The sequence below is a fragment of the Carassius auratus genome, chromosome 30 (genome assembly GCF_003368295.1).
Source record: "Carassius auratus strain Wakin chromosome 30, ASM336829v1, whole genome shotgun sequence".
NCBI lineage: Eukaryota > Metazoa > Chordata > Actinopteri > Cypriniformes > Cyprinidae > Carassius > Carassius auratus.
The window spans coordinates 24069925-24096926 of record NC_039272.1 but is presented as its reverse complement, the minus strand read 5'-3'; the positions used below and the strand labels follow the sequence as shown (position 1 = coordinate 24096926).

Genomic DNA, 27002 nt, shown 5'->3' with positions numbered 1-27002 from the left:
TCGATTATCGCCACCTCAATTCACAAACCGTTAAATTCAGTTATCCTCTTCCCCTGGTCCCAGCGGCGTTGGAACAACTACGCGGAGCCAGGATCTTCACGAAACTGGACTTGAGGAGCGCCTACAACCTAATCCTCATCCGGAAGGGGGACGAATGGAAGACCGCTTTCATCACTCCTTCCGGGCACTATGAATACCGGGTCATGCCGTATGGGTTATCCAACAGTCCATCCGTCTTCCAAAACTACATGAATGAAGTCTTCAGAGATTACCTTAACAAGTTCGTAATTGTCTACATCGACGACATCCTCATCTACTCCACATCCAAGCAAGAACATATCCATCATGTCATCCTCGTACTCCGAAAACTCCGGGAACACCACCTTTACCTCAAATCCGAAAAATGTGAGTTCCATACGCCCTCAGTCCAGTTCCTAGGTTACATCATCGACCCATGTGGCGTGAAGATGGACCAGGGGAAGGTGGACGCCATCACACACTGGCCTCAACCCGGCTCCATAAAAGAACTTCAACGCTTCCTGGGCTTTGCCAACTTTTATCGAAGATTCATCAAGGACTACAGTTTACTCAGCTCCCCTCTAACTTCTCTCCTCCGGAACCGGCCCAAGTCTCTGTCCTGGAACCCCGAGGCCACTGAAGCTTTCCACCTGCTCAAACAAGCCTTCAAGACCGCTCCAATCCTCATCCACCCTGATCCCAGCCACCAGTTCATCGTGGAAGTGGACGCCTCATCCACCGGGGTCGGAGCAGTCCTCTCCCAGCGGCAGGGGAATCCACCACGACTCCATCCATGTGCCTTCTTCTCGAAGAAGCTATCCCCGGCGGAGCAGAATTATGACATCGGTAACCGTGAACTACTGGCCATTAAGCTGGCTCTGGAAGAATGGCGTCACTGGCTGGAGGGAGCCCAGTTCCCTTTCGAGGTGGTAACTGACCACCGGAACCTGGAATACCTCCGCGAAGCCAAAAGACTGAATCATCGCCAAGCTAGATGGGCCTTGTTCTTCACAAGATTCAACTTCAAGGTCACCTATCGCCCTGGCTCCCAGAACAATAGAGCCGACGCCCTCTCCCGTCTTCATCAAGCAGATCCCGAACCCGAATCTCCAGAACCAATCCTCCCTCCAGCCATGATAGTTAGTCCTATCCAGTGGAATATTGATCATCTGATTGAACAAGAAAACCTTCAACACCCTGCTCCGCCGGGAGGTCCAGAAGGGAAACTCTTCGTCCCCCCTCAACATCGGATTACCCTCCTGGACTTAGCTCACACCTCTCCGGGCTCTGGACACCCAGGCAGGAGGCGGACCCTCTCGCTCCTACAACAGCGTTACTGGTGGCCATCGATGGCTCTGGATACGGTCCGCTACCTCAAAGGATGCTCCGTCTGCGCCATAGCAGACACCCCTAGAAGACTCCCGGAAGGTAAACTGGTGCCTCTGCCCATTCCTGAACGTCCATGGACCCATATCGGCATTGATTTCATGACTGACCTCCCTCTCTCTCAAGGCTACACCTGTGTACTGGTAGTGGTCGACAGGTTTTCAAAATCATGTAAACTCATCCCTCTCAAAGGACTCCCCACTGCGTTCGAAGCGGCAGAGGCACTATTCCACAACGTCTTCCGTCACTTTGGCATCCCAGAAGATATCGTCTCCGACAGAGGCCCCCAATTCATCTCCAGAGTCTGGTCAGCTTTCTTCCGTCTTCTAGGGGTGTCCGTCAGTCTCTCCTCGGGTTACCATCCTCAGACCAACGGCCAGACGGAGCGTAAGATTCAGGAGCTGGGGAGGTTCCTGAGGATTTACTGCCACCGTAACCAGGACTGTTGGAGCCAGTACCTACCCTGGGCCGAATACGCTCAGAACTCCCTCCAGCAATCTACCACCGGGCTCACCCCCTTCCAATGTGTCCTTGGATACCAACCTCCGCTCTTCCCATGGTCAGGTGAGCCCTCGCAGGTCCCAGTGGTAGATCACTGGTTCCGACAGAGCGAGAGGGTCTGGGACTCGGCTCACGTGCATCTCCAGCGGGCAGTGCGGAGGCATAAAGAACAAGCGGACGCTCGTCGAGGACCCACGCCGCAATACCAACCTGGACAACAAGTCTGGCTCTCGACGAGGGACATCCGCCTCCGGCTGCCCTGCTGTAAGCTGAGTCCCCGATACATCGGACCATTCACTATTGAACGGCAACTGAACGAAGTGACCTATAGACTCCAACTCCCTGCACAGTACCGTATCTCACCTTCATTCCATGTCTCACTCCTCAAACCCTTCACTGAACCTTTGTCTCCTCCATCCACAGAACCTGGTGATGATGCCGTACCTCCTCCTCCGGCCATCGAAGACGACAACGACATCTTCTGGGTGAGAGCTATCCTCGACTCTCGACGACGGGGTCCTCAACTGGAGTACCTTGTGGACTGGGAAAACTACGGCCCGGAGGAGCGTTGCTGGGTTAATCGTAACGACATCCTGGACCCCAGCCTTCTCACTGACTTTCATCAAGACCATCCAGACCGCCCCGCTCCTCGTGGCCGAGGTAGACCCCGTCGTCGCACAAGATCCCAGCCGTCAGGAGCCGCCCGTGGAGGAGGGGGTACTGTCACAGCCACACCTTCTACACTCCCGGAATCGGACACTTACGCCACACCCACTCGTCCCCAATCACCCGAATTCTGAACACCTGTGCATCATCACCAGAACCACATATAAAGCCATCAGTCACCATCACTCATCGTCTGGTCTTGCACCGATCTCCTCACTTGCCTGAAAACCTTTAGTAAATCTACCTGAGCTCTTGAACCTTCTTCATCCTCGTCAGTCTTCCTTTCCCTATCGTCTTCATCTGAGCACCATCTGGATCACCGTTCACCCTAAGGGAAGTTGTGTTGTCACCGTTCTGTCTACGTGTCAAGATTCACCTGTGTCTGAAACCTCTGATTCACAATAAACTACCTTATCACTGAATCCTCTGTGTCCTCGTCTGTGTCTGACACTCACGTTCATTTATGTACTCAGTTACATAATGTTTTAATTGCATTTAATAAAAAAAAAGAAGGAAAACAAGTCAAACTAAAGGAACCACACATTAACATGGTTTTGTTATACTAGCCATTTAGTATTTATTGTGTAATAATACTAAGGCAATCATTCTGAATGAATGCAATGCACGCACAGATCGCTTGATCTGTGACGCCCAGATGCACAAATCAGACCCTCCCACCTCTGTAATAAACACGGAGATGTTAGTCCCGTCCGAATTGGTACATGAAAATCACAGACGTCAGGTGGTAAGAATCGAAACTCAAACGTAGTTTAGAAAACTAGTCCCGTCCGAATAGTGCTATACATGTAGATGCATTTTACGATTCAATCTTTCAATTTTATTTAATTCACTATATGTTAATTTGAATATAAAGCATATCAGAGAATGCATGTAATTTTTTTCTCAAGGAAAAACAAAATCTCCCTAAAACTATAAACTATACACAATAATATTATGTCAGCTGGTAGGGCTGTGCAAAAAATCGAATGTGATGTTCATGCGCATCTTGTCAGTAAAGGCGCTCCTTTGATTAGAAGTACATCTCCAGCACGTGCGTTCAGATCTGGATTGCCAGGTTTTCAAAACAAATCCTGCCACTTGCTTCTCAAAACTAGCCCAGTCGCGTCTCCAGGAGGTTCCCCGATAAAAAAAATGCATTCCGGGGTTAAAATTCACTTTTTTTTTTAATGCACAGGGTTGCTTTGGTAAAATTTGCATTTTAGGGGCTAAATATCACGTTATTGGTATTGGGGTCGCTTCAACCCGCGGACATGAAAAACAACAGCGGACTTGGCAACACTGGTTCAGGTGGAGCAGCATTTACTACACAGAGTCATAGTCCCCCGACAAGCTACAACAACAACAGTTCAACTATTAACTTCATCTGCTATGTATTTTTTTTATAATTTGCACTGAAATAAAAACGTTCCCCTCTGCCACCTGAACTGAAGTCCATGGCGATCTATTGTTTGTATTTAGTGATAAAGTTGACGAAAAATTTTAAATGACTGAATTCTTGTGCTGTAAGTTTTCTGAAACCGTACATTAGCATTAGCATTTGCCTGCTTTAAAATTAGGAAACAATCAAACACAGAAGGGCAGGGTTTTCAGCAAAGAATCTCATTTTGAATTTATTCATTTGTAGAATACATTTTTTTGTTGTTAATGTGTTTTGTCTCATGTCTTTATAGTATTAAAGCGCATAACTACTGCAGTTATGGACTTGCATAGTTTTGTCACATTATTTTTCTCTCTGTGCCCTACAGAATTTGCAGAAAACTTCAATTTTTTCCTTGACTTAAATCAAATTAGCAAGGAACTCTGAATGTTTTGTGAGGTACAACATGTGATCGATTTGACAGTATGTCTGATGTGTAATTTCTTATAATAATTCTCTCAATTTTGTTGTCTTTTCATCTAGGTACAGAAATTGGTTTCCATCATCGCGTGACCTCTCTCCTTCACAATGCACTTCCTCTGCAGTGCTATTTACTGTTTGCAGTGTGTATAGAGGCAAATAATTAGCATCTATTTAGGAACCTGCTCTCTGAAAGAGGCAGCGCTGTTAGGAGCCATTTTTCTTGTAAATGAACAGCAGCTGGAGTTTTAAAAGTCTTGCATATATTGTGTGAATATATATGATGTAGTTGGACACAATGTAATCATGGATTTTATATTCTAGTGTCAAGCAGAAGCATAATCTTTAATTATTGCTCATAGGAGTTGTGGCAAAAGCCAGGCCTGAAATGTCAAACTAATTAAGAACAATTGAATTCTGGGCAGTGTGTTGATACACTAAGGTCTTTGAGGAATGAATAAAATTAGTCTAGGCAAAAACGGCGCTAGATTTGCAAAGCTGACTGTTCATGCATACACATGAAATTGTTTGCACTAAATATTGTACAAATAACATTGGCTTGATTGGTGCATAACAAATGCAAAGCTGTTCCGCCAAAACAAAATGAGTAAGAATGCAAACGGTTAAGCTGTGTATTAACATTTCAATAGGTGAGGGGCTGAGGGCTTCTGTTTGCATCATCAGCTCTTTTCTCTTTTCTTCTTTTTGTCTAATTTTATCTCGAGTGCTTTGCACTTTATACAGAAAATGAAAATATTATTAGAAATTAGGAGGATATACAAGTGGGACGTTCACCTACATGAGAACGGATTCTTTGTTTGGAGTCTATATTTACTTATTATTTCCATTTACTTGATTCCATTAATTTGCCATTATTTATTCAACCTCATTATGTTCCTAACCTATATGACTGTATTGCTGTTTTGCTGATGTCTGTGGAAAACATGTTGCCAAAATAATCTCATGAGAAAACATAACTAGCTATGTTTCTATAACCCTGTTTTTATCAACATTTTGAAGAATAACATCAGAATTATGGTGGAAACCAAATTTTAGGGGCACATTTTTTATGTTACTTTTGACTTGTTAAAATAGGGGTTAGTGCAAATAATGGGAGATGAAAACACATTTGATGAATAAATGAAGTCATGTGACTTTGCGCTATGGGATGCTGTAACCTCACTAATCAGAGGAAATGTTGTTATGGTCATTCTTAAATGAAAATTGCTATATTCAGTGGCTTCTCCTATGTTTCTTTGTGATATTTAGTGCTAATTTTTCAGGAAGTAATGATTTTGTTCTCTTTGACTCGTTGGATGGAGATGGTGTTTATTTGCAAATGTTTTATGTGATATTCCAATTCTCCTCATAAGTTAAATTTGCAACTTTGGATAGAAACCGGCTTATTATTTTTAATTTTGGCAAATTAAGAATTGGTTGCACATTTGTATGATTTGATTTATATGAAAATGTATGGTTAACATTAATTCAGACCAAGAAAGGTAGTAAGGACTGTGATATCAGTGTTTAAGCTCTAACTTTACAAAGCTACAGGAATAGGTGAAACAAAAACAAAGACTTTTTCAACCATTTTTTTCTTCCGCGTTAGCGTCCATCACTATGCACAAGAGTACCACGATGCATTTTGTTTTCTTTGTGCACAAAACCTATTTTCGTAGCTTCATAAAATTAAGATTGAACCAAAATGTTAGATTGTTACAATTGCCATAAAAGGCTTTTTGGATATGGTGTTTTGAGCGCTTGGCCACCTCAAAACAGCCCACCTCAAGCCTCTATTGAGATATTCTGGTCTCTAGAAACGGTCCTGCTTTCAGCGTCAGTTTATAGAATTTTTTTAGCCAGTATATCATCCACTAGATGAAAAATCATGAGTCTGAACACTTTGAAAAGTCACAGCACACTTGGCAAGCACCAGTAAGTACTGTATTGACTTAGAAGTATTCACTTAGAAGTATTGATTTCAGGGAGTACATTTCCACTTCCTAGCCATACGTAGACTATATACATTAGGGATAAAATATGCAAACTGCTTGTTTAACTTATGAGCATCATCAACATACCTGTCATAGACATCCTATTTATGATTTTCCAGGATACCGTTTAGTTCTGGATTTGATCTTTTGCAGCCCTAATATGTCTCTATTAGTTGTAATGAAACACGGTAATGTTTGACAGCACAGTGGGCAAGAGTTCATTTCATCTAAAGGCTTCAAAGATGGCAAGATCAAGAGATGGCGCTAAGAAAACCAGACATTTCTATGAATATATGAATACCATTTAAAGGGGAATGAGTTCTGTTTGAAGGAAATATGTTTCCACTGAGTGCCTGCAACGTTCCACTTCTTCGTTCTCTGCGTTATTAGAATGTTTCCTATTTCCAGTGCAGACATCTCATTATTGTAACGGATGTTGTAATGTTGTCATCAGCACAAACAGTCATAATTACTACAAATGTTATCATAACCATCAGGAAAATTGCAGTTTCAGATGTCACCGATGAATCTGCCATCCCGTCTTTATTAGCATTCCACTCTTACCATTAATGTCTTCGCCATTAGGACCACAAGGTAATGCAGTCACTGGCAATTGTATTATTATCGTGTGACTCCTTTCTGATACGTACTGCTAATGTGACAATGGCTCTAAGACCTGCTCTGTTGTGTATGTGTATTGTTTGTGGAAGAGATGTGCTGATATCTTTTTAACAGATGTTGTGTTCACTTTGTTGTTGATTTGGTCCAGTAAGTTTGATACTGCAGATCCGTGTGCGAAAACTCTAGCTGATCTAATAAAGAGGCAGTGAGATCAAACTGTCAGAAAGATAACCTCAGTTTGAAATCTCTGAATGTTTCTCACTGAAAAGCAGCCACCTGTGACCCACCTCTATAGAAAGCCTCCATCTGAACACATTTTAGAATAGGCTACTGTGATGAAAAGTGTATTAATACTAAAATATTGTTATGAAATATTCTTGTGTGTCTAGGGCGTGGTACTAAAAACAGTATGTTTTTGTATGTTTATCCATATATGTGTATTATTTTTGTATATTTAATTTTTTTGTAAGTGTACATTTTATACATGGATATTATTATTATGTGTAGCATATTTTTTTCCGTTTGTTTGATTGTGACAGATTTTAGGTTTACGATAATTACACTATGTGGAATAATAAAGTCCCGACACTTCTTTTGATTTTTAAATGTTAGGCTTACGGGAAACGAAAAGATTGGCTCGTAGCAACATCTAAGCGTTAAGTTACTGATACTACCCAAATCAATCAATTGTTTTCACATCAATAATTCATGATGTCATTGCGTCCTGCCTCACAGGCTTAAATGTATTACATCAGAGTAAGATCAATTGCCTCTTGTCTCTGATATTCATCCTCCGTGTTTTTGTTTTAGGGATTTTTAACGCAAACTGTTAAGGTTCTCTTTAGAGTTTTGTGTCATGGTCTAACGAAGATATGCCAACTCCTGCAGCCTGCTTTTGCACACATCTGATTAAAAAAGCTCAGATGAGAGATATTGATCCATATTTTAGATATTGATCTCCTATTTGGGAAGGCCTTTATTTTTGTTTTTGGACCAGGCCTGTGGTGGTTGTGTAGTGCTGGAGTGAGCCTTTCGACTGATGAAGCGTTTGATTTGATGAAGGTGTTAGATCAGAGGGTCAGTACACACTGTTTTACTAAATTGATCCCAATGCGTAAGCACTTAGAAAAGATTGATTGATTTCACACCTTATATTCCTGTCTAGCATTTTTTTCTGTGACTCTGTGCTCAGTGTTTAATGTTAAGTTTATAGGAAATCCAGAAAAATGTATTTTGTCATCATTTACTCATTTGTGCCAAACACATATAATTTCCATTCTTGTGAGGTGAACAAAAGAAGATATTATGTAGAATGGCCAAGATGCTTTTTTTTTTTAAAGCAGATGAATCGCAGAGATGGTCAACATTTACTTTCACTACAATTTTTACCTCAATAAACTCCTAATTAGCTGCTTAGTTAGTGAGGTAGTTGTTAGGTTTAGGTATGGGGATTAAAGGATATTAAATATGGTCATGCAGAATAAGACAATATGTGCTACAGTATATACTGTAAGTCTTAATAAACAGCTAGTATGCTAGTAATATGCATCTTAATAAATAGTGCGAATTGGTCCTTAAATGAATAAAGTGTTGCAAAAAAAACAATACATATACGTATATATATTTACCTAGTGTATTTTTATTTGTATTTAAATTTTTATTGTATTTATATTTATTTGCAGTCAGCTCTATTATTATAAAAATTAAACAAACCATCATTGATTTTCACTATAACTGTTCTGTCTACCATTTATTTATATTATCCACAATTATGTACTGTATTAATACATTCTACATATAATGTAGATGCATACATTTAGATTTTTTATAACTTATAGTTTTTTTTTATTACTTGATTTCAGTGTTTGTTTAGACTATCCCAAATGAAAATGAAGAGCCCTTTAAGAAGAAAAAAAATCAATAGGAATGCTTTAAAGATTGTTAATGCAATGAGAAACATATTTAGTTGTGAATGTGATTGTTAAATTACTATAAGAGCCTAATAGTAGTTACTTTATATTATATTATATTATGTAAGGCTTTACATGGTTGGCCATGTTATGATTTTGTTCAGTGTTTAGTGCAGTGTGGATTTAAAATCTGTGGTTTTACCTTGACCTATTAAATCCAGTTGTGGACGGATTAACTCATTTTATGAGAACAGAATTAAATTTGGATTGCTTGAGTAGTAAAAATCAATCACTCCCCAGAAAGAGTTTGAACTCTTATGAGAGCAGCAGTATCTGTAAGTGTTGTGTGTTGTGTGTGTTGCAGACGAGTGCGGTGCTGTGTTCAGGAGGATGTGCTCTGCTGGCAGTCAGCTCCCTGCTGGCCATCATCACCATCTTCCTGCCCAGTGGAGCCTGTGAGAGGAGGATCTGCACACTGGCAGGATACATGCAGATGGCTGCAGGTTAGTGGCCGGCTTACTATCTGACCTCTGATCAGCTCTTAAACACCAGCCCTGCTGAGTAGCATTACATGACTGATCCTAGTCAGTTAACCCCTAATCTGAGGTTTAGACCGGACCCCCATAGACCATCTGAGGCATATTGCACACAAAAATGGCAAGAACTTTCCAAAATCTATACAAGACTAGTAAAACCTCAACTAATCTCTTTCTCACACTTCATGTTGAAGACTTTTCTCTTGGATCTTGTGATTTTTAGTACATGGAACAGCAGAGATCTTCAGAAACCTTCTCTCACCTCCCTCTCTGTTACGTGTTCAAAGATGTTAAACGGGATGATTGCGCAACACTTGCGTGAGTTACTGTTGCTATGAAAACAGGCAGTAAAAACAACCAGAAAGACCAGACTTCAATAATACAAGACCTTTAATCTTTAGTGGACGCAGTTACCAGGACCAAAACAAACAATATAAAAAGTGAAAATATTAATAAAGAATAGAATACAAGAGTGTCGTCAAATTAATTAAACAATCAAAACATAAATACCATAGCTAGTTTACTCAACCTCTAAACTAACTAGCAAAGTAAAATGTAGAAATAAACCCCGAAATCTTCAGCGGATTCGCCGCCTTAGATAAACTATTCTAACTAACAAACATAAATACAACAGTGACGATCACTCTCCGCCTAGCTAACAGTACCAACAAACTGCCTACCGTTGGTTCACGCTGTACATTCCACACTCGGCAGAATACACTCAGTAGCAACACATTAAATGCGCTAGACAGATTATGTTACACGCACAAGCAAATACAACGTCAGAGTTAACAAACACGGAGTATTACTCACATCACAGAGACTAGGCACAACTCAAACACTAACAAGGGGAACAGATCAATTCACATGAGCTGGCTGAAATCTGGCGAAAAAACAATCTTCCGTGCTCCTTGTGAATGGGCCTTTTAAACCCGGCAGCGCGCCATCGGATTGGTCCACCAGCTTCTATGACGTGTGTGATAGTAACGACACACCTGCCGACCAACCAATGAGCACCACCTGAAAGTAATGAACACACACACACAAAGACAAAGAAAAACACAAGTCCACGTGGAACGTAACACTCTCTGATATTATGTGATACATGCTGGAGCTTTGCTAACTGCTTTGGGTATCTCATCTGAATTCTGTTGTGTTGTCAGACATCACATTTCAAGTACATTGTTCATTTTTGGCAGAGCAGGGGAGGAAAGATTCAATTTGATATGATGTGATATAAAGCACTTGAGGCCAAATTTAGGTAGCGCTTCATATTAAAAAACGCAAAGTCTCATGTTACACCTTCATTAAATTACGTGAAAGAGTTTATTCAAAAGCTGTTTACAATCCAGGCATAATATTTAGTGTGAGCAGATCCCTTCTGTGGGTTAATAACAGGTTATGCTGGTTTCTGGAATATGGTTGCTGGTCCATAGTGGTCTACAGTAAGATAACACTGGAGGAAAAAAAAAGATTTTGCTGCTTGTTTAATTTACTTAATGAGCTTAAGCAATAGAATAACTTATTGTTGTATCATTGTTTAGTCAACTTAAATATGTATTTTATGACTGCATAGGTTAAAGCTTATGGGTCTGTTGCATGATGAACGAATGACTCGAAAAACCCGAATTAAAATAAAAATGAATAAAAAAGAATAAAAATGGCCGTTTTCCTATATTATATGTACATATATGTACATATAATATAGGAAAACAGCCAATTTTATATATGTCAAATATTTTAAAAACCTATATCAAAACCTATATTAAAACATACATGTTTATATAGGTTATTTCCATGTGGGTAGACTTTTGTTTACTGGAGTGCCGAACCTCAGAATTTGTGCAAGCATCCACATCACTGTAGTCAAATGTGTTCTTAAGTGCTGATTTTACATAGCGTTCAGTTTTTTTTTGTGTTCATTTAGTTATTGAGAGGAAGGCGCGCAGTATATATTCATCCAAACACCACTCAGCAGCCTCAGGTGGTTCTCAGGTTAACTGAAGCGCTGTCTTCTTCTTTTGAACTGAATCAGGAAAACTGAATCACAGTCTTGTGCTACAGCGCCACACTGGCCAAACCGCATTATTGCAGGCTCTAACATTAGGTAGATGCGAGATCAAACCACAACTCAATTTGCCGACAATTTGTTTTATCGTCGACCTTGTCGATAATGTCGACTAATTGTTTCAGCCCTAGTATATATATATACTAAAGTCAATACGTTACAGAGAGTCATGTGCTTTCACATCTCCTAACTGCTCAAAATCATCTATTAACAGCGCAATAAACCAATTACACAATACTAGAATGCAAAACAAAAGTACCCCAAAACAGAAACTCAAAGAGAAATTTAAGACTTTGATTTTCTTACCTGAATGGTACTTCTTGCTCTGACTGACGCTGTTACGTGGCATATACACGCATATATGCAGCATATATATTATCATATATGTGCATATAAACTGCATATAGGTGTCATATATGCGCATATATATTACCAAATATGTGCATAAAAACTGCATATAGGTTTCATATATGTGCATATATCCTCATATAGGTTCTTTCCATGTGGGATGAACTAATAAATTATCTTTCCGGCTCAGACTGCATTGACTGAAACAGGTGAACTGAACGAATGCGTGACTGAACGAATCACTCCCTGAGACAACTCCTTCTTTCTGAGTAACATTAAAGATTCATTCAAAATTAATGAATCATTCAAGAATGACCCATCACTACTTGCCAGTTCACTTTGCATTTTACTATGTAGACCCGTTTAGGCCAACTATTGACTATTGAAAGTAGGGATGCACCGAATATTCGGCAACCGAAAATATTCGGCCGAAAATAGCATAAAAATAAAAAAAAAATTATTTCAGTGTTCTGCCAAATAAGTGAAAAGGTGGAATAATATGTAAGTTATCGAACAAGACTAACGCGATCAAACAGAGGCATGCACTAATGCAGCAAACATGTCGGCAGTGTGTCAGAAATCATTATAACTTATAATCATGAAGCACCGACAGCGAGAGACTGTTTAGTGCTGCATCACATGTCTCCGACGAGAAGAAGAGCTGGCTGATGCTGGCGGTTAGGTTACTGTATAATGATTGAATTTGCGAAATGGCCTCAAACAATTAGTAAATAAACTGCAGAATGTTATATTTTCTAATGCACGCACGAACTGCATGTATTCTGACAGCACTGCACAACGTGTGAGGAAAACTGCGACTCGTCAGCTACTCAGTAACATTTTTGTTAATTTTATTTCAATTAAATTTGTTAATTAAATTTAAGGCATATGACAATATGATACCCGTAAAAAACATCTTCCATAATCCATAATGAGAATCTACATGCTGTTGTCAACAAAAAGAAGCACTGAGATCTTAAAGCGGGTTTCTGCCAAAATAAAAGCAGAGAAAAAGCAACAACTCCATCGACATTCATAAATGGTAGTATTTTCATTTTTTTGCTTTTATTGTTCTGTAAAATAAAATAAAATGAAATAAAAAAGCAAGACAATAATAATGATAATAATAATTACCCTACAACAGCTCTATTAACAAATTTATTATAACATTTACACATAGTGTTCAAATTGGGATCTGTAATATACTAAAGTTTTTTTTTTTTTAGGTCTCTTCTGCTCAGCAAGGCTGTCTTTATTGGTACAGTAAAAATACATGCCTCATTCAAGTTTCAAAAAATGGCCAAAATTATTATTTGATTAATTTATTATTAATTTTAAGTTAAAATGTGCTTTGTTGGTATAATGTCTGAATGTAAAAAAAAAAAAAAACATCAGTGTTGAAAAAATATTTTATAATTGTTTTTTAATTGATTTGAATTGATCAAAACAGTAAAAAGCACATTTTGGCAATTCAGTTAATGCAATGGTGAAAAAAAAGGCAAAATAAGCCTACATGGGGGGAAAATGTGAAAAAACGTGTTTGGTATTCGGCCTTCGGCCCAGTGTTTCATTTTGTTTGGCTTCAGCTTCAGCCAAGAATTTTCATTTCGGTGCATCCCTAATTGAATCCATCAGAATCTGGGATTTCTTGCAGGGTTGGCTTATTATTCCATACGGCAGGGGAACGTAATTCAGAATTTGGGTTGCTATGTCCCAGCCATTTCCTTCATACACACCCTCTGCCATGATAGACAGACATTTTCTGAACATGGAGAATTTTGAGACTGAACAGCCCGTCCATTTGAAGCACTTTGTTGCAGAGCACATCAATCACAAAAGCTAAATTCGAATAAATACAGAAAGAAGTGTTTGCTCTCGGTTGCTGGTTGCTAGGCGATGACCATTGGCAGAATGTTGCGATGGAATGGTGAGGGCACTCAGAGATTTAGTGGCCACACTAAAAAGACAATTACAGCCCTTTAACACAGGCCAGCGGTTCAGGGGTGGCCACATGCCTCGTGCAGCACTGGCCTTCATTCAACTGACAAATACTTTTTTAACCATCCTACATATCTACGTGCACAAAAAGCAATTACAGGCACTCATGTTAAATAAATATTATGTTTATATGCCAGGAACATGTATATTTGGAGCACTGATTTCCATTATATCCTTGATATTCTTGAGGCTTTGGGAGTTTTTATTGGTGATGGGAATATGGTAGACCTAAATGCTTGTTAAAATTGAGCCTTTGGGCTCTACATTGATTATAACAGAGAAACCTTAAATAATTTTAACAGCAGAGAACAAGTGCCTCATGCTGATATATTTCCCTGTTCTAATTAGAAAGTAATGATATTTCCATAAAAGTACTGTAATAATGGAGAATGTAAAAGGGCACAGACTGCATTGGTATTCTCTGAGCATTGATTGAAGCATCTTTTCAAGGGTATAGACACTAGTAATCATCTTCAGCTCTGATAGATGCCCTCTTCCAAACAGACAGCCCTGCAAACAAGACCAGCCTTTCAGCATGTTTTCCTACTCAAATATTTGCTGATAGCCCTTTTCAAGAAAGTTTTCTATCTTTTGCTGTAGTTGGAGAAAGTTTGGAAACTTGTAAGCCTCTAAAGTTTCTGTGTGTTTGCTTGAAGGCAAAAGACGTACTGTATAGCTGATTATTTTTAATATTTTATGTGCTGTTATGCTTACAGAAAAACATTCTCTTATCACTTGCTTTTAAAGTATGAGCAGATTCTCAGCCAGTCAGACTTTCAAACTGTCACAAACTACAAAACAGATATAATTAGACTATAACGCTCAGTGTTTCCCATCCAGAAGCTTGAAGGGGGTTTTGAATTCACTGTTAAAATTAAGATCAAGAGTCTCTATGATTTCACTCTTTAACTGTTCAAGTTTATGAAAGGCAAACAAGCTCAGCTGTCTTATTAAAGGAAGAACTGACAGAATCTGTTGTGAAAAATTACATTAAAGGATAGGATTGTATCAGCATTTATATATGTAGGCTATTGTATCGGCCAGTCCTGGATATGGATGGGCAGACACTGGATATTTAATTGTTTTTCCTTGCACACTGAGTCCGATACATATTAATTCATCCATTGCAAAAAAATAAAAATAGCAAAATGATACAAACTGGAGTCTTCAAGTATTTTTTTTCTCTGCACATATTGTAGAAAACATACTCAAAAATGGACTTTCACTTGGAGTTTTCAGCCAGCTTTGTATTGTTACAGTGTTTGTGGTCTAAGTAACTAAACAATGTGTAGCTTGAACCAAGATATCACTGTTTAGTGTCAGATCCAGGGCTTTATAAAAACCCTCCAGGGCTTTTCTCTGTTTTCTTTAGTCATATAGCATTGAATAAAAAAGTAATGTTTCTGAATAGACAGCCAATGTATATTAAAATCCCTTTTGTCTTTGGTGAATTACCACTTTAAGACATGACTTGGCCTTCATAGACTTGAAACTGGACTTGAACTCTGTCAAAAACTTGTGAATACGTTTTCTGTGTTGATCAAGTTTAGTTGTTGGTTAGCTGCTGACAGGGGCGCTGCACAAGATCCCAGGCCCTATGCATAGGCAGTCCTAATGGGCCCCCCTCCCCTTGAAAATATATATTCCAGACTTTTCAAGGGCCCTCTCTTCCTTTGGGGCCCTGGTAATCAGTACTGGTTTTACCCCCAGTCCAGCTCCCCTGGCTGCTGATGTATCAGATTTTCTTCATGTCTTTCATCTATGTCTGTGCTTCCTGTATCTAGATGTGTTATTGTATAAAGCACTGAATCACACTTATACCGACGCAATATAAACCATCTCATAAGCATTGGAGAGCCTGCTGCTTTGTCTACATTACATCCCGCACAAGGGTAAGAAAAACAACTCCGTCTAGATCGCAAACTCAGTGTAATTTTAGACCAGCACATGTAATAAGAAATTTAACTCTCTGGTTTGTTCATTTTGTTCTCTGTATCTTCGTAAACCGGGGTTATTTTATAGCTAAAATATGGATGCAAAGATCACAGGAGAGAGTGTTTGTTTGCTGATGTGAAATGAGGGAACCCAAGTATAATGGCCCTGTGAAAACAATGAAGGTATTATGCAGAGGAAATGATAGCAGAGCTGCATTTAATGTGATGATGGCAACTTCACAGTTATTCACAACAAACAAGAGCCTCTTATGGCACTCATTGATTCCTCTGTGTATGTGTGTGTGTGTCTGTGTGTGGGCATGTTTTTGTGACATATCAGGACACAACTCTGTATAATGACATGGTTATGACACTGGTATTACAAGGAGAGGGTGACTAATGAGGACATAACCCATGTCCCCATTTTTTTTTTAAACGCTTATAAATCATACAGAATGAGTTTTTTTGACAAAGCAGAAATGCACAAAGTTTCCTGTGAGGGTTAGGTTTATGTGTAGGGCAATAGAATATACAGTTTGTATAGTATAAAAACCATTACGCCTATGGGATGTCCCCACTTTTCACAAAAACAAACGTGTGTGTGTGTGTGTGTGTTAGTGGTATGATATATACATGCCACACGTGGACTTCACAGAGGTCATTTGCTTTAAAGCACACTGGAGTGAGTAAACTGAATGTAAAAGTGAGTGGAGAGAATGTTGAATCAATCAGTGACCTTTCTCTTACTTTCTTGGTGAGTCCCTGATACATTTACACCCTTCTTCAATGCCAGACTTGTAAAAGATCTGAGAGAATTCACCTTGACTGAAAACTGAAAGAGAGAAAAAAATAAGAGAAAAGTGATAAATGATGTAAGATGTTTACAGGAATGTCTTGATGGAAATATTGAGTTGAGTGATCTGCTTCTGAAGGTTGTATGTGTGGTTGAGCCGTCTTCTGGATGTCTGTCTGCCCTCCTGTGTGAAATCAAATGGATGGTCACAGAACGCAGTCTCCAGTGTGTGTGAACCTGGCCAGGAAGGTGTGTGTGTGTGTGTGTGTGAGGGGGTCAGGTAGTGAGAACCAGGCATACTACAGCTTTGACGTATTTGCAGAGACTTAGTTAAAAAATAGTGAGAAAAACTAATGCTAATAAATTACGATTCCTGAAAGAATCAGTCTAATGGAGAAGTACCCCCCCCTCCCCTCCCTCTCTCTGTTAGTATACAGTCTTGGGTTTAGTTTTTGTATTGGGCTGTAGCTCATATAGTGTCTTGTACAGTACTTAACACAACCTAAATCTTTTTTTTTTGTCACTACATTATTCCCATACCTTATTAAGCATTATTTTGGGGGTTTAATGAATTCACTTTTTTAATAAATTGTTTAAGAGAGTGGGAAAGCACCAATCTAAAAGTTTGGCCGATTTGATGTTGTCTGCTATATAAATGTATATTAATAAAGTAAAACACTAAAAATAAAATGTTTTTACAGCTTATGTATCATTTTAATTGAACATTTAAACTATTTTAAGTATATTGCAAGCATGTTCATTATGGGATTTTCTAAATGTTAGTAAATCATTTGTTTTTAAACAAACTGAGCATATTTACGACAGCATGGGTAAAATAACTGATTAGCACAATTGATTATCTGATATCAACCAATGTCATTATAACATAATAATAAAGAATGAGTAGGTGTATACAAAGTTAAATTCTATTGTAATCATTTGTTCATCTTAAGTAGACATATGATTAGACAACAGAGAAATAAAACAAAACATTTATTGGTGAGGTTGATTAGTGCTGTAAATGATCTATGATACTATCAGGGTACATCCTCTCTGCTGGGTACAGAAGAGTGAACAGGCGCTCTGTGATCCTGCTTCTGTCTGCAGAGTCTCCTGGGATGTATTTAGCTAGAGATGGAAGTGCATTGATGTCAGGCAAAATGTTCGCATTGGGCTGGTTGCCCTGACAATCTGTTACTGGTGATACCAAAGAAAGAGGTTCCATCCTTTCTCTCTTTCACAGCCGACAACTGCAGTAAAGCTGATGCGTTTGTGTCGAATTTTAAATACTTTCTTCTGTCCCAAAGAAAATACTTCACTCAGAACTTGTTTTGGAACACAACATCAAGATGTTTTGAAGAATATTTATGCTGCTCTTTACCATACTAAACAGTGAACAGTGGCGGCCAGTGATATCAGTTTGTCCAAACCATGGATCACAGAAATCCTTATTAAAAAAGTCCACTTTAGCATACTTTTTAATACAGCACTTTATTTATCTACCCCAAAAAAATGGAATGTGACAACATGCCCCATGTTGGGCGGGGCACATTGTAAAATGTGACCCTGGAGCAGAGTATGTGAGAGGAGTGGAGTGGCAACAATTTCCCCTCCACGCTCAGAGCATTTAATAATCACTCCGCTCCAGCTCCGCTCTGGGTTTGCAATTTCCCGCTCCCGCTCCACCAGAAACCAGAAACACCGCTCCGCCTCCGCTCCGTGGCTAAAGTATTTCAGTATGTTTAAAATGTTATGTTCATAACATAGTCTATATTAAAATAAAAAAATAAAATAACAGGACAGTTTCAAAGTGGTTTAGGCTATTGTGTGCAAACTTTTTTTTCCTACCACATGCCAAACTAATAACATGGATGTCAGCATTAATATAATTACTGTATTCTTCTGTGCAAATTTTGTTTGTGATGAAAATAACAGTACATTTTTATTTTATCTACAGATCAATGCATTTCTTACAGATTTCTGCTCATTCAAAATCAGATACAGATGAAGTAACACTGTAAGATTACATATGTTTGAATGCATTATTGGGAAAGCGATTGCGTGTGAATGTGCTGTAACTGTTTAAATCATGCTTCGACCCGAAAATATTCAGTAAAAGGAACAGACAAACTCCTTGAGAACTAACCTATAACTTCCTGCTCGGCTATTGTCGTCATTGTAACCTTCTGATTTGAGAGATCCATCTGTATCAAGCTATAGTTAAATATGTTTAACGTGAATACTTGCTAAATATGCAGTTATACTACGGGCCGTTTGCATGAATTGTACTCGTGATGGAGCGGTGGTGGAGCGCTCTTGGAGCGAGTGAAAACCACAACGCTCCGACTTTTAAAAAATCCGCTCCTCGCTCCTGTCAAAATCACACCGCTCCACTCCACGCTCCGCTCCCACTCCGCTCCGCTCACATACTCTGCCCTGGAGCACAAAAGCAGTCTTAAGTCGCTGGGGTATATTTGTAGCAATAGCCAAAAATTATAGATTTGTCTTTTTTGCCAAAAGTCATTAGGATATTAAGTAAAAATCATGTTTCATGAAGATATTTTGTAAATGTCCTACTGTTAATACATTAAAACTTAATTTTTGATTAGTAATATGTATTACTACGAACTTCATTTGGACAACTTCAAAGGCGATTTTCTCAGATTACCCTCAGATTCCAGATTTTCAATAGTTGTATCTCAGCCAAATAATCTCCTTTCCTAACAAACCATACATCAATGAAAACATATTTATTCAGCTTTCATATGATGTATAAAGGTAAATTTTGAAAATTTACCCTTATGACTGGTTTTGTGGTTCAGGGTCAAAATTCTGAGTGGCACATGAACATCTGATAGCTTAAAATGATGGTTTCTCAACCGTGCATTAGTGTGTGCCCTGCATTCAACTGTAGTTTATATTTGCACTGAATGCAATAAGCTGAACATTAGAGTGCATTTTTGAGCCACTTGAGTAGGACATAAGAACAACTTTATATGTAATATTACAATTACTTCTATTGTCTTTTAAATTTGCTTAAAGTATACTGCCAGATATACTGACAAGCAGGCATGGATTAACGCACAGGCTTGCCTAGGTTTCAGCCTAGGGGCCCCACATGTGCAGGGGCCTCGGATTGGCCAGACTGTTTATTATTATTTTCAGTTTACTTCAGCGTGAACAGAAAATACCCTCATTGGCCCATAAGAAACATTAAAGGAGGATTCATTGTAGAGCGTCTGACAAAATTAATGTGTTGTATTTTATAATGCACGCTCAACACCGCGGAGAGTTCACATGATCGTTAAATCGAAACCGAAAGTAAAACGCGCATGTGCATTCAAAATCGATTTTAATATCTCGCATTTTGAAAACGACTTTTTGATATCTAGGCTGTTATTGGTATATAAGCTTTAATAGGAGGTGTAGTTCTCTATCTGAATCATGCTTGGGAAATTAGGCCTCTATTTGGACTTTGAATATTGAGAGAGAGTAGTCTACTTTGATTATGGCTGCACTTATTGTTTGCACTTAATACATTTACACTGCAGCATCCTCAAGTGCGATATAGCCTACTAGCTGAGACTTCTTCTTAATGGTTACTGACGTAACGTAATGACACAAAGACGAATGGTGGCAAGCATGTATTTCCCATGAAAACCTGCCAGTGTAAGGGAAACAGGTCAATTTAGCTCAAAGGGAATCATTTAAGATTTTAAAGGGAATTTGAACAGAATCACTGTTTCACGGCTGATCACTGCGATTCACTGAACGAGCCGTTTAACATCAAATCTGCGCTGGATACTAATATCCAAACTATAGTGAAAACACTATCAATTAGCACAGTAACAAGATCGGCAGTTTAAGACATTAACTTATGCGCACAAAACACAAGATACTTCTCTTTTCAATACGAATAAGGCTTTATTAGATAAATCTAAGACATATAAACTAATCTAACACATAAACGCAAGCACTCACACATTCACACAAGTTGCAGGAAGATCGAAAGTTAGGGAAAGATGAGTTTAAGAGAATGGAAATATGGAATCCCAAGTTCACAGCAATACGTTAAATTGCATAGACATGAACAACCATCAATCACGTAATTAGCCCTCGCATTGAGTTCCTCAATGTGACTAAAATTATATTAGATACACCAGCACAACAAATATCTGGGGATACGTTGCCTTCGTTTCCTGTGATAGGGACTCCCGTTGAAAGGGTTATCCCGGTGTCGCTGATTGGCTGGAAGTTCAGTAGTGGCTGAAGTGACGTCTTGGGAAGCCCGTGGTTGTTGGGCGTTGGCTGAAAGTGCAGAGTCCTGTGCGCTGGTCGAAGTTGAACGGGCACCCGAGGTCAGGCGTCGGAGACTCGACGTTACAAAACTTAACTCAGAACACGAAACTCTCAAACAGAAAAGAAAAGAAATAAAGTTTGACGAGACTAGGTTGTGTTCCTTTTCATCGTGGCATAGTAGCAGCAGGCAGGCACGCTGGAACCGCGCTCAAAGAACAGTGATGACTACACAGCATGGCTAGGAGCTACAAGCTAGCAGAAGCATAGCTAGAGACTAGAAACAGACATGGCTAATAGCAGCAGCATAGCTGGAGACTAAAAGCCCGCATGACTGATAGCACAAGCAAGACTAGAACTAAAAGCGAAGATTTTACGATGTCCTAGGTATTTAAACTGGCCTGTTGGCCACACCTCAAATGTTGTCTTAACCAATCAGATATTGTCTTATGGGGGGTATCATAAATCATATGTTTATCTTACCAAGCATGTGGTCCGAATGTTCCTGCTCTGGCAGGGTCTAATGTTGGACATGATTCCTATAACACGATTATGATATATTTTACAAATAAATGATTGTCAGGACAATATCAAGCAAGAAAATTTGATTATATCAATACTAGACATGACTATGTATCCTATAGTTATCAAAAGACATACACAATAAGTGATTATACATGATAGTCAAATGTGTGGGTTACACATAAATGAATATGGAGTTAAGCAATGGAATGATTCATTTATAAGTCTTTTTGAGTTCATTCTGGTCCATATACATGTACAAAAGAAGTTTCTTTGCCATTCTCTGGCAAAGGACTTTTCTGTGAAGACAGAGGTTTAAAGCCCTCCCCCCCCCCCCCCCCCCCCCTTAGGAATTTCAGTCTGGTTCTGCTAGGTGGTGGGGGGGGGGGGTCAATGGGACTTGTGCAGTACTCTCATGGGTTTTCATGTGATGTCCAGCGTTGCATTTCAATTACGAACAACAAATTTGACACCAAATTTCTCTTCTTGAATTGAAATTGTAAATAATTGTTCTAGTGGTGTTCATGTTGAAAGCTGTTGTGTGAACAAGTTGGTTGGTCATCTTGCTTGGTTCTTGTGGCACTAGAACTGATTTATGACTTCCTGACGAATTCGGCTCTCGTGTTTCAATGCATACAGCTTTGATAGACTCTTTAATTTGTCTGGTTCGACTCATTTCTGTTACACCAGTAACACTCAGATTAGAGAACATTATTAGATGCTTACCGTTGTGAATCGGGCAAAGGTAAGGCTGGTTATGTACTTGCGTACTTAAAATAGCACTTTAAATAGGAAGTGTCAGAATTGTTATTTTGTGCAATTCAGTTCAATAATGCTTAAATCACATTAGCAGGTTTAAAGAAATAAAAGCTGTTGTTTTGTACATAATCATAACAATCACAATGAGTCTCTTTGCTATAACCAAGCATATTAACTGTAATTCTGTACTGTCTGCATGAAACAAAACACTGTTTGCAGTCCGGCACATGCCTGTTACACTTATTAGTCTTATTAGCTGTTATTGCAGGATTCCCTGTTCTAATAACTGCCAGTTTCAGTGTGAAAACTATCTCTTATTCTCTTTTTTGTTGTCTCTCTCGTAAAATATTTCTCTCTCACAGTGCAAGTCCCGCTCTTTTTCCCCCACTTCAGTTGGCCTTCCTTTTTTGATTAATCTCTGAAAATAAAGAGTAGAAAGACACTGATCTTTCTGCCTCTGCTCCATCTGTCTTAAAAGAGTGTCGTTATGCAGAGGAGACTGTAGGCCGTGGTGTCAGGTCTCCCCAGGGCCCAGGGAAACGCACAGTTACATGAACACATGACCAGTTCAGACTTTCATGAACATCACTGCAGGACTGAGGTTGGTACTTGAGGACTGATTTGATCTTATTCTACATTCAGAACAAGTTGTTTTCCTGCAAACACAGCAGTTAAACACCAGTATGTACTGTATCAATCAAAACTTCCTACATTCAGTGTCATCCAATCAGACATTGGTGACATCACAATCAGACATTAAAGAGGCTCTGGCAGTCAGACTGATTGGTGGAAATACAGTTTCTTTGAATATCTCAGACAAAGGTAATGAGGGCCATGGGACATTGGTAATGAGACAGGGGAGTTATTCCTTCTGTGCATGGCGGAGCTCACACATAGAGGAGAAAAGTTTGTGTGTGTGAGTGTATGTGTGTGTGTGTGCAAAAGAGAATGTGTGTGACATGGTCTGTATTAAATGGAAAGATCTATCCATTAGCATTCCCATTCATCTCTATGGCCAGTATTTGCATGCAGGCTTATTCAAGCAGTAACCTGAGCTATAAATTGTTTTCTTAAACTTTGGACACTTTTTTTTTTTTTTGAGACATCTGACATGGTAATGAAAGACATCCAAGTAATATCACAAAAAACTCAGATTTTTGGGTAATTTTGTAATGGAATCCTATTGTACTGCACAGTATATACTGCCTAAAAATATACAAAATTAGAATCCAAACACAAACTATTGTATTAATTATTGTATTAAATGCTAAAATGTATTCTATTAAACTAGTTTATAATCAAAATGTTTAATTTGCTTGCATTTAAGACAACTCCAAGGGCCCGGACCAGAGAGGGTGCCCAGCGCAGACAAACCCCCATCCATAAAACTATGTTGCATAACAAATGACATCAGAACACTTTTACCACAGTGCATGATTTATAAACAAATACATTTTAATGATTGCATCGCATAACCAGCTCCATATGTATGTTATTTTCTGACATGGTAAACGTGCTCGGTAGCTCACCTGATACGAGTGCTAGGGCACAAGTCCTGTAAAACACAATTTGAAAATTTGATAGGCAAAAATCTCAGGGTGCTTCAGTAAATTAATTTTTTTAACTCACATTTGCATTTGTTGACACCACCGGCGGCGCCAGGGGGGGTCTTGGGGGGTCTCAAGACCCTGCCAAAAAATGCCTTGACCCCCCATTTGACCCCCCAGCCTCTTCCTGATTAAAAAAATATATATATTCGGGATAAAGATCCAAAAATGTTTCTCTTCAAACTACGCAGAACAATAATAAATAATAATTATTTCGACATTTATTCATACACTGAACCGAGAACCGTTTCTGTCGGACGCGTCCGATTCGAGAACCGATGAGCTGATGATAACTGCGCATGCGTGATTCAGCGCGAAGCAGACTGACACAGAGCGCATCTGAACCGAACTGATTCTTTTGGTGATTGATTCTGAACTGATTCTGTGCTAATGTTATAAGCGCGGGTAAACCAAAGGCTTGAATGAAGGGCAATCATCGCCAATGACGGCATTACATCGAGCGCAAAAGAACCGGTGAACCATTTTTTTTTTCAGCTGGTTTATTTGATCGAATTGTCCGAAAGAACCGGTTCACTTGAGCACCTGCTCCTTTGCCCCTTAAGTGCCCTTTTGTCAAAGCAAAATTTCCTCAATTTTTTTTGTAATAACATAAACTTTTGTGAATGCCTGCCCACGCCCAATCATAATATTAGTACAATTTATTAATAATAATTTAGCCGTAAATAAAATGACCAACATGATGACTTCACCTGACTACGACCTCATCCAACCGGGAAGATTCCTCATGCTGCACGCGCATTTTTTAATTGCTAGAGGATATTTTCAACATCGTGGCAGCTGGTAAGTGGTGTTTCATTCTCAGCGAAGTGATTTTGGTGTTTATTTACTTATTATTATTTTACAAGGACGATGTGATGTGAGAACATGCAGATACGTTGTTTATATTGCTGTGTGTAGCCTGTAGTGTAGAAGTAACACTAGCGTGCTGTTTGAGGGAGAAAAGTTTCACAGGCATCGAGGGGTCTGGTCTTTTTTTATGTTATTTGAATAAACTTTTATTATATTACAGTACTTATTTATTTTTAACACTTAAAAATAATTATCACAACACTGGTAGGCTTATTCAGATTTTCTCATTCTCTGAATTATCATTATAAAAATAAAAACAATTCAGATTTTAAATGTGATGCAAATATTTTTTCTACAATAGCAACAGTGTTTACAACAGCAAGGCCACTTTAGCCTGTAAACTCAATAATATCTATCTGGAAATAAATGTAAAAATATCAATGTCAATAAAAATGCATAATATACCTGACATGAAAGTGCAGTGTGAAGGATATGAATAACAAATGTAGCCTGTCATTTGTTTACATTGCAAAGGTGTTTTTGTTGTTTAGTAGCAGAAATATGCAGTTATTAGCCATGTCCACTGTATTTTTTGTTGGTTTTCATGAGACCCCCCTTGAACAGACCAGGACCCCCCCATTGCCCCCCCAATCAAAATTGTCTGGAGCCGCCACTGGTTGACACTATTATGTATGATATTTTTAAGCATTAACCTTTAAGCACCACTCACCGACATTTAATTTCTGAACTGCTATGATCCTGTACATGTACAGTATAAACCAAAATGTTTAAAAAGTTGGCATATTCATATTCTTGTGTTTCAGGAATAATTGTGCTTTTTAGCGCCACTCACTGGGCATTTCACTTTGAAACTGCCATGAAACATGCAATAAGCAACATTTTTGCAAAGATGTCGCCCCAGGCACATACATACTAAAGTGTATTTGAGAGGGACAGAGAGAGTGACTGATGGCTGGCTTCCTCACTTCTCTCTTATCTTGATTCTCTCTCTTTGAAAGTCTTGAGTTATGGTTGTCGTTGGTTTCTCATTTGCGGTTCAGGTTGTTACAGCTTTGTTTCATCATGCATGCAACTGGAGCTGAAGTCCAGATCATAACACACAAACACATTCAGGAGAATACGATGAGCAACTGTCCAATGGTGACACGGTTGTTAAAGCATGTGTGAATTAAGGATGTTTGCATCCATTTGTTTGGCTAGCTTAGCTCATGTTTCATACTATGGATGACTAATTGGCTTGTGTGAATGTGTGCAGAGAAAGACTGAGAGGCAGATGAGAGCGCCAGTTGAGTTATGATATGCATTTCTCTTGTTTGACTGTAATGTATTCAGTCACATCTCACTTCTGGTGCCTGGAGCTCACTCCACTGGGAGCCTAGAGACCATCCCTATCTCTCCCTGTCTATCCTTTGCTTCACCCTTTCTCTGAACATGATTCTTCTTGACTTAAAATGTTAATTTTCACAATCTGTCCAACAACATTTCCTGTGTTTCGGTGGAATTATTCTTGTATTTTATTTTCTCTCCTACTCAAATCATCAGTCATCTTGTGTTGCCTGTCTTTGTGCCTCACTCCTTCTGCTGCTCATCCCTTCCTGTTCATTTTTGTGTCTGTATGCATGACTTCTCTTTTAGTTTGCGATGCATCCTATTCTCCTGTCCCAAAGATCCTCATTTCAGGAAAGACAGTTGACACTCTATAAGACAGCATCAGTGGCTTAGCAGGGCTGTGTGTGCTGTTTGTTTATTCTGTTTGTGTACATGTTAGCGGATGAGAATATGGCAATGGCAATAGGATTGCAGATGTTTGTGATGTTTGGACTTTATTGATTGTGGCCAGAATACAACTGTATGCAGAAGCGCTATGTTATTAATACTCCAACCAGTAAAAAACAATAATGCAATGCAAAATTAGCTGATTGTTCATGTTTATGTCAGTTCTCATGTCATGGAGGTATGGAAATGTTCAGCGACATTTTTGGATTCTCTGCAAACCCTAGAGATGAAATGCATGAAAATCCCAGTTTCTGAAGTCACCTATTTGATTAAATCACCATCCTTTTTCATTCTGATGTTGATCTTCATTTTGACCATGTATGCATGCCTAAATGCACTGAATGAATTCATAAACTCCAAATTTGCTGCTTATAATAGTCATTAAGGTAGCTGTTAAGTTGAGGTCTTGGGTCGGATTAGGGATGTAGAATATGGTCATGCAGAAAATGTGATTTATAAGTACTAATAAACAGCCAATATGTTAATAATAGGCATGCTAATAAGTGACTGTAATAGGGAAAATTGGTCTCTATACTAAAGTGTTGCCAGTTTACCTAATAAAGTGGCCAGTGAGTCGATA

At 38.9% G+C, this 27002-nt stretch overlaps 1 protein-coding gene across 1 annotated transcript in view; it reads left to right on the top strand.

Moving 5' to 3' along the window:
* LOC113049734 (transmembrane protein 211-like) overlaps nucleotides 1-27002 on the top strand; it is a 169539-nt gene that overhangs the window by 32393 nt on the left and 110144 nt on the right. The window contains exon 2 of the mRNA XM_026212338.1: nucleotides 9319-9457. Coding sequence (XP_026068123.1) covers nucleotides 9319-9457 — 139 coding nt within the window. The remainder of the gene's footprint in view (nucleotides 1-9318; nucleotides 9458-27002) is intronic.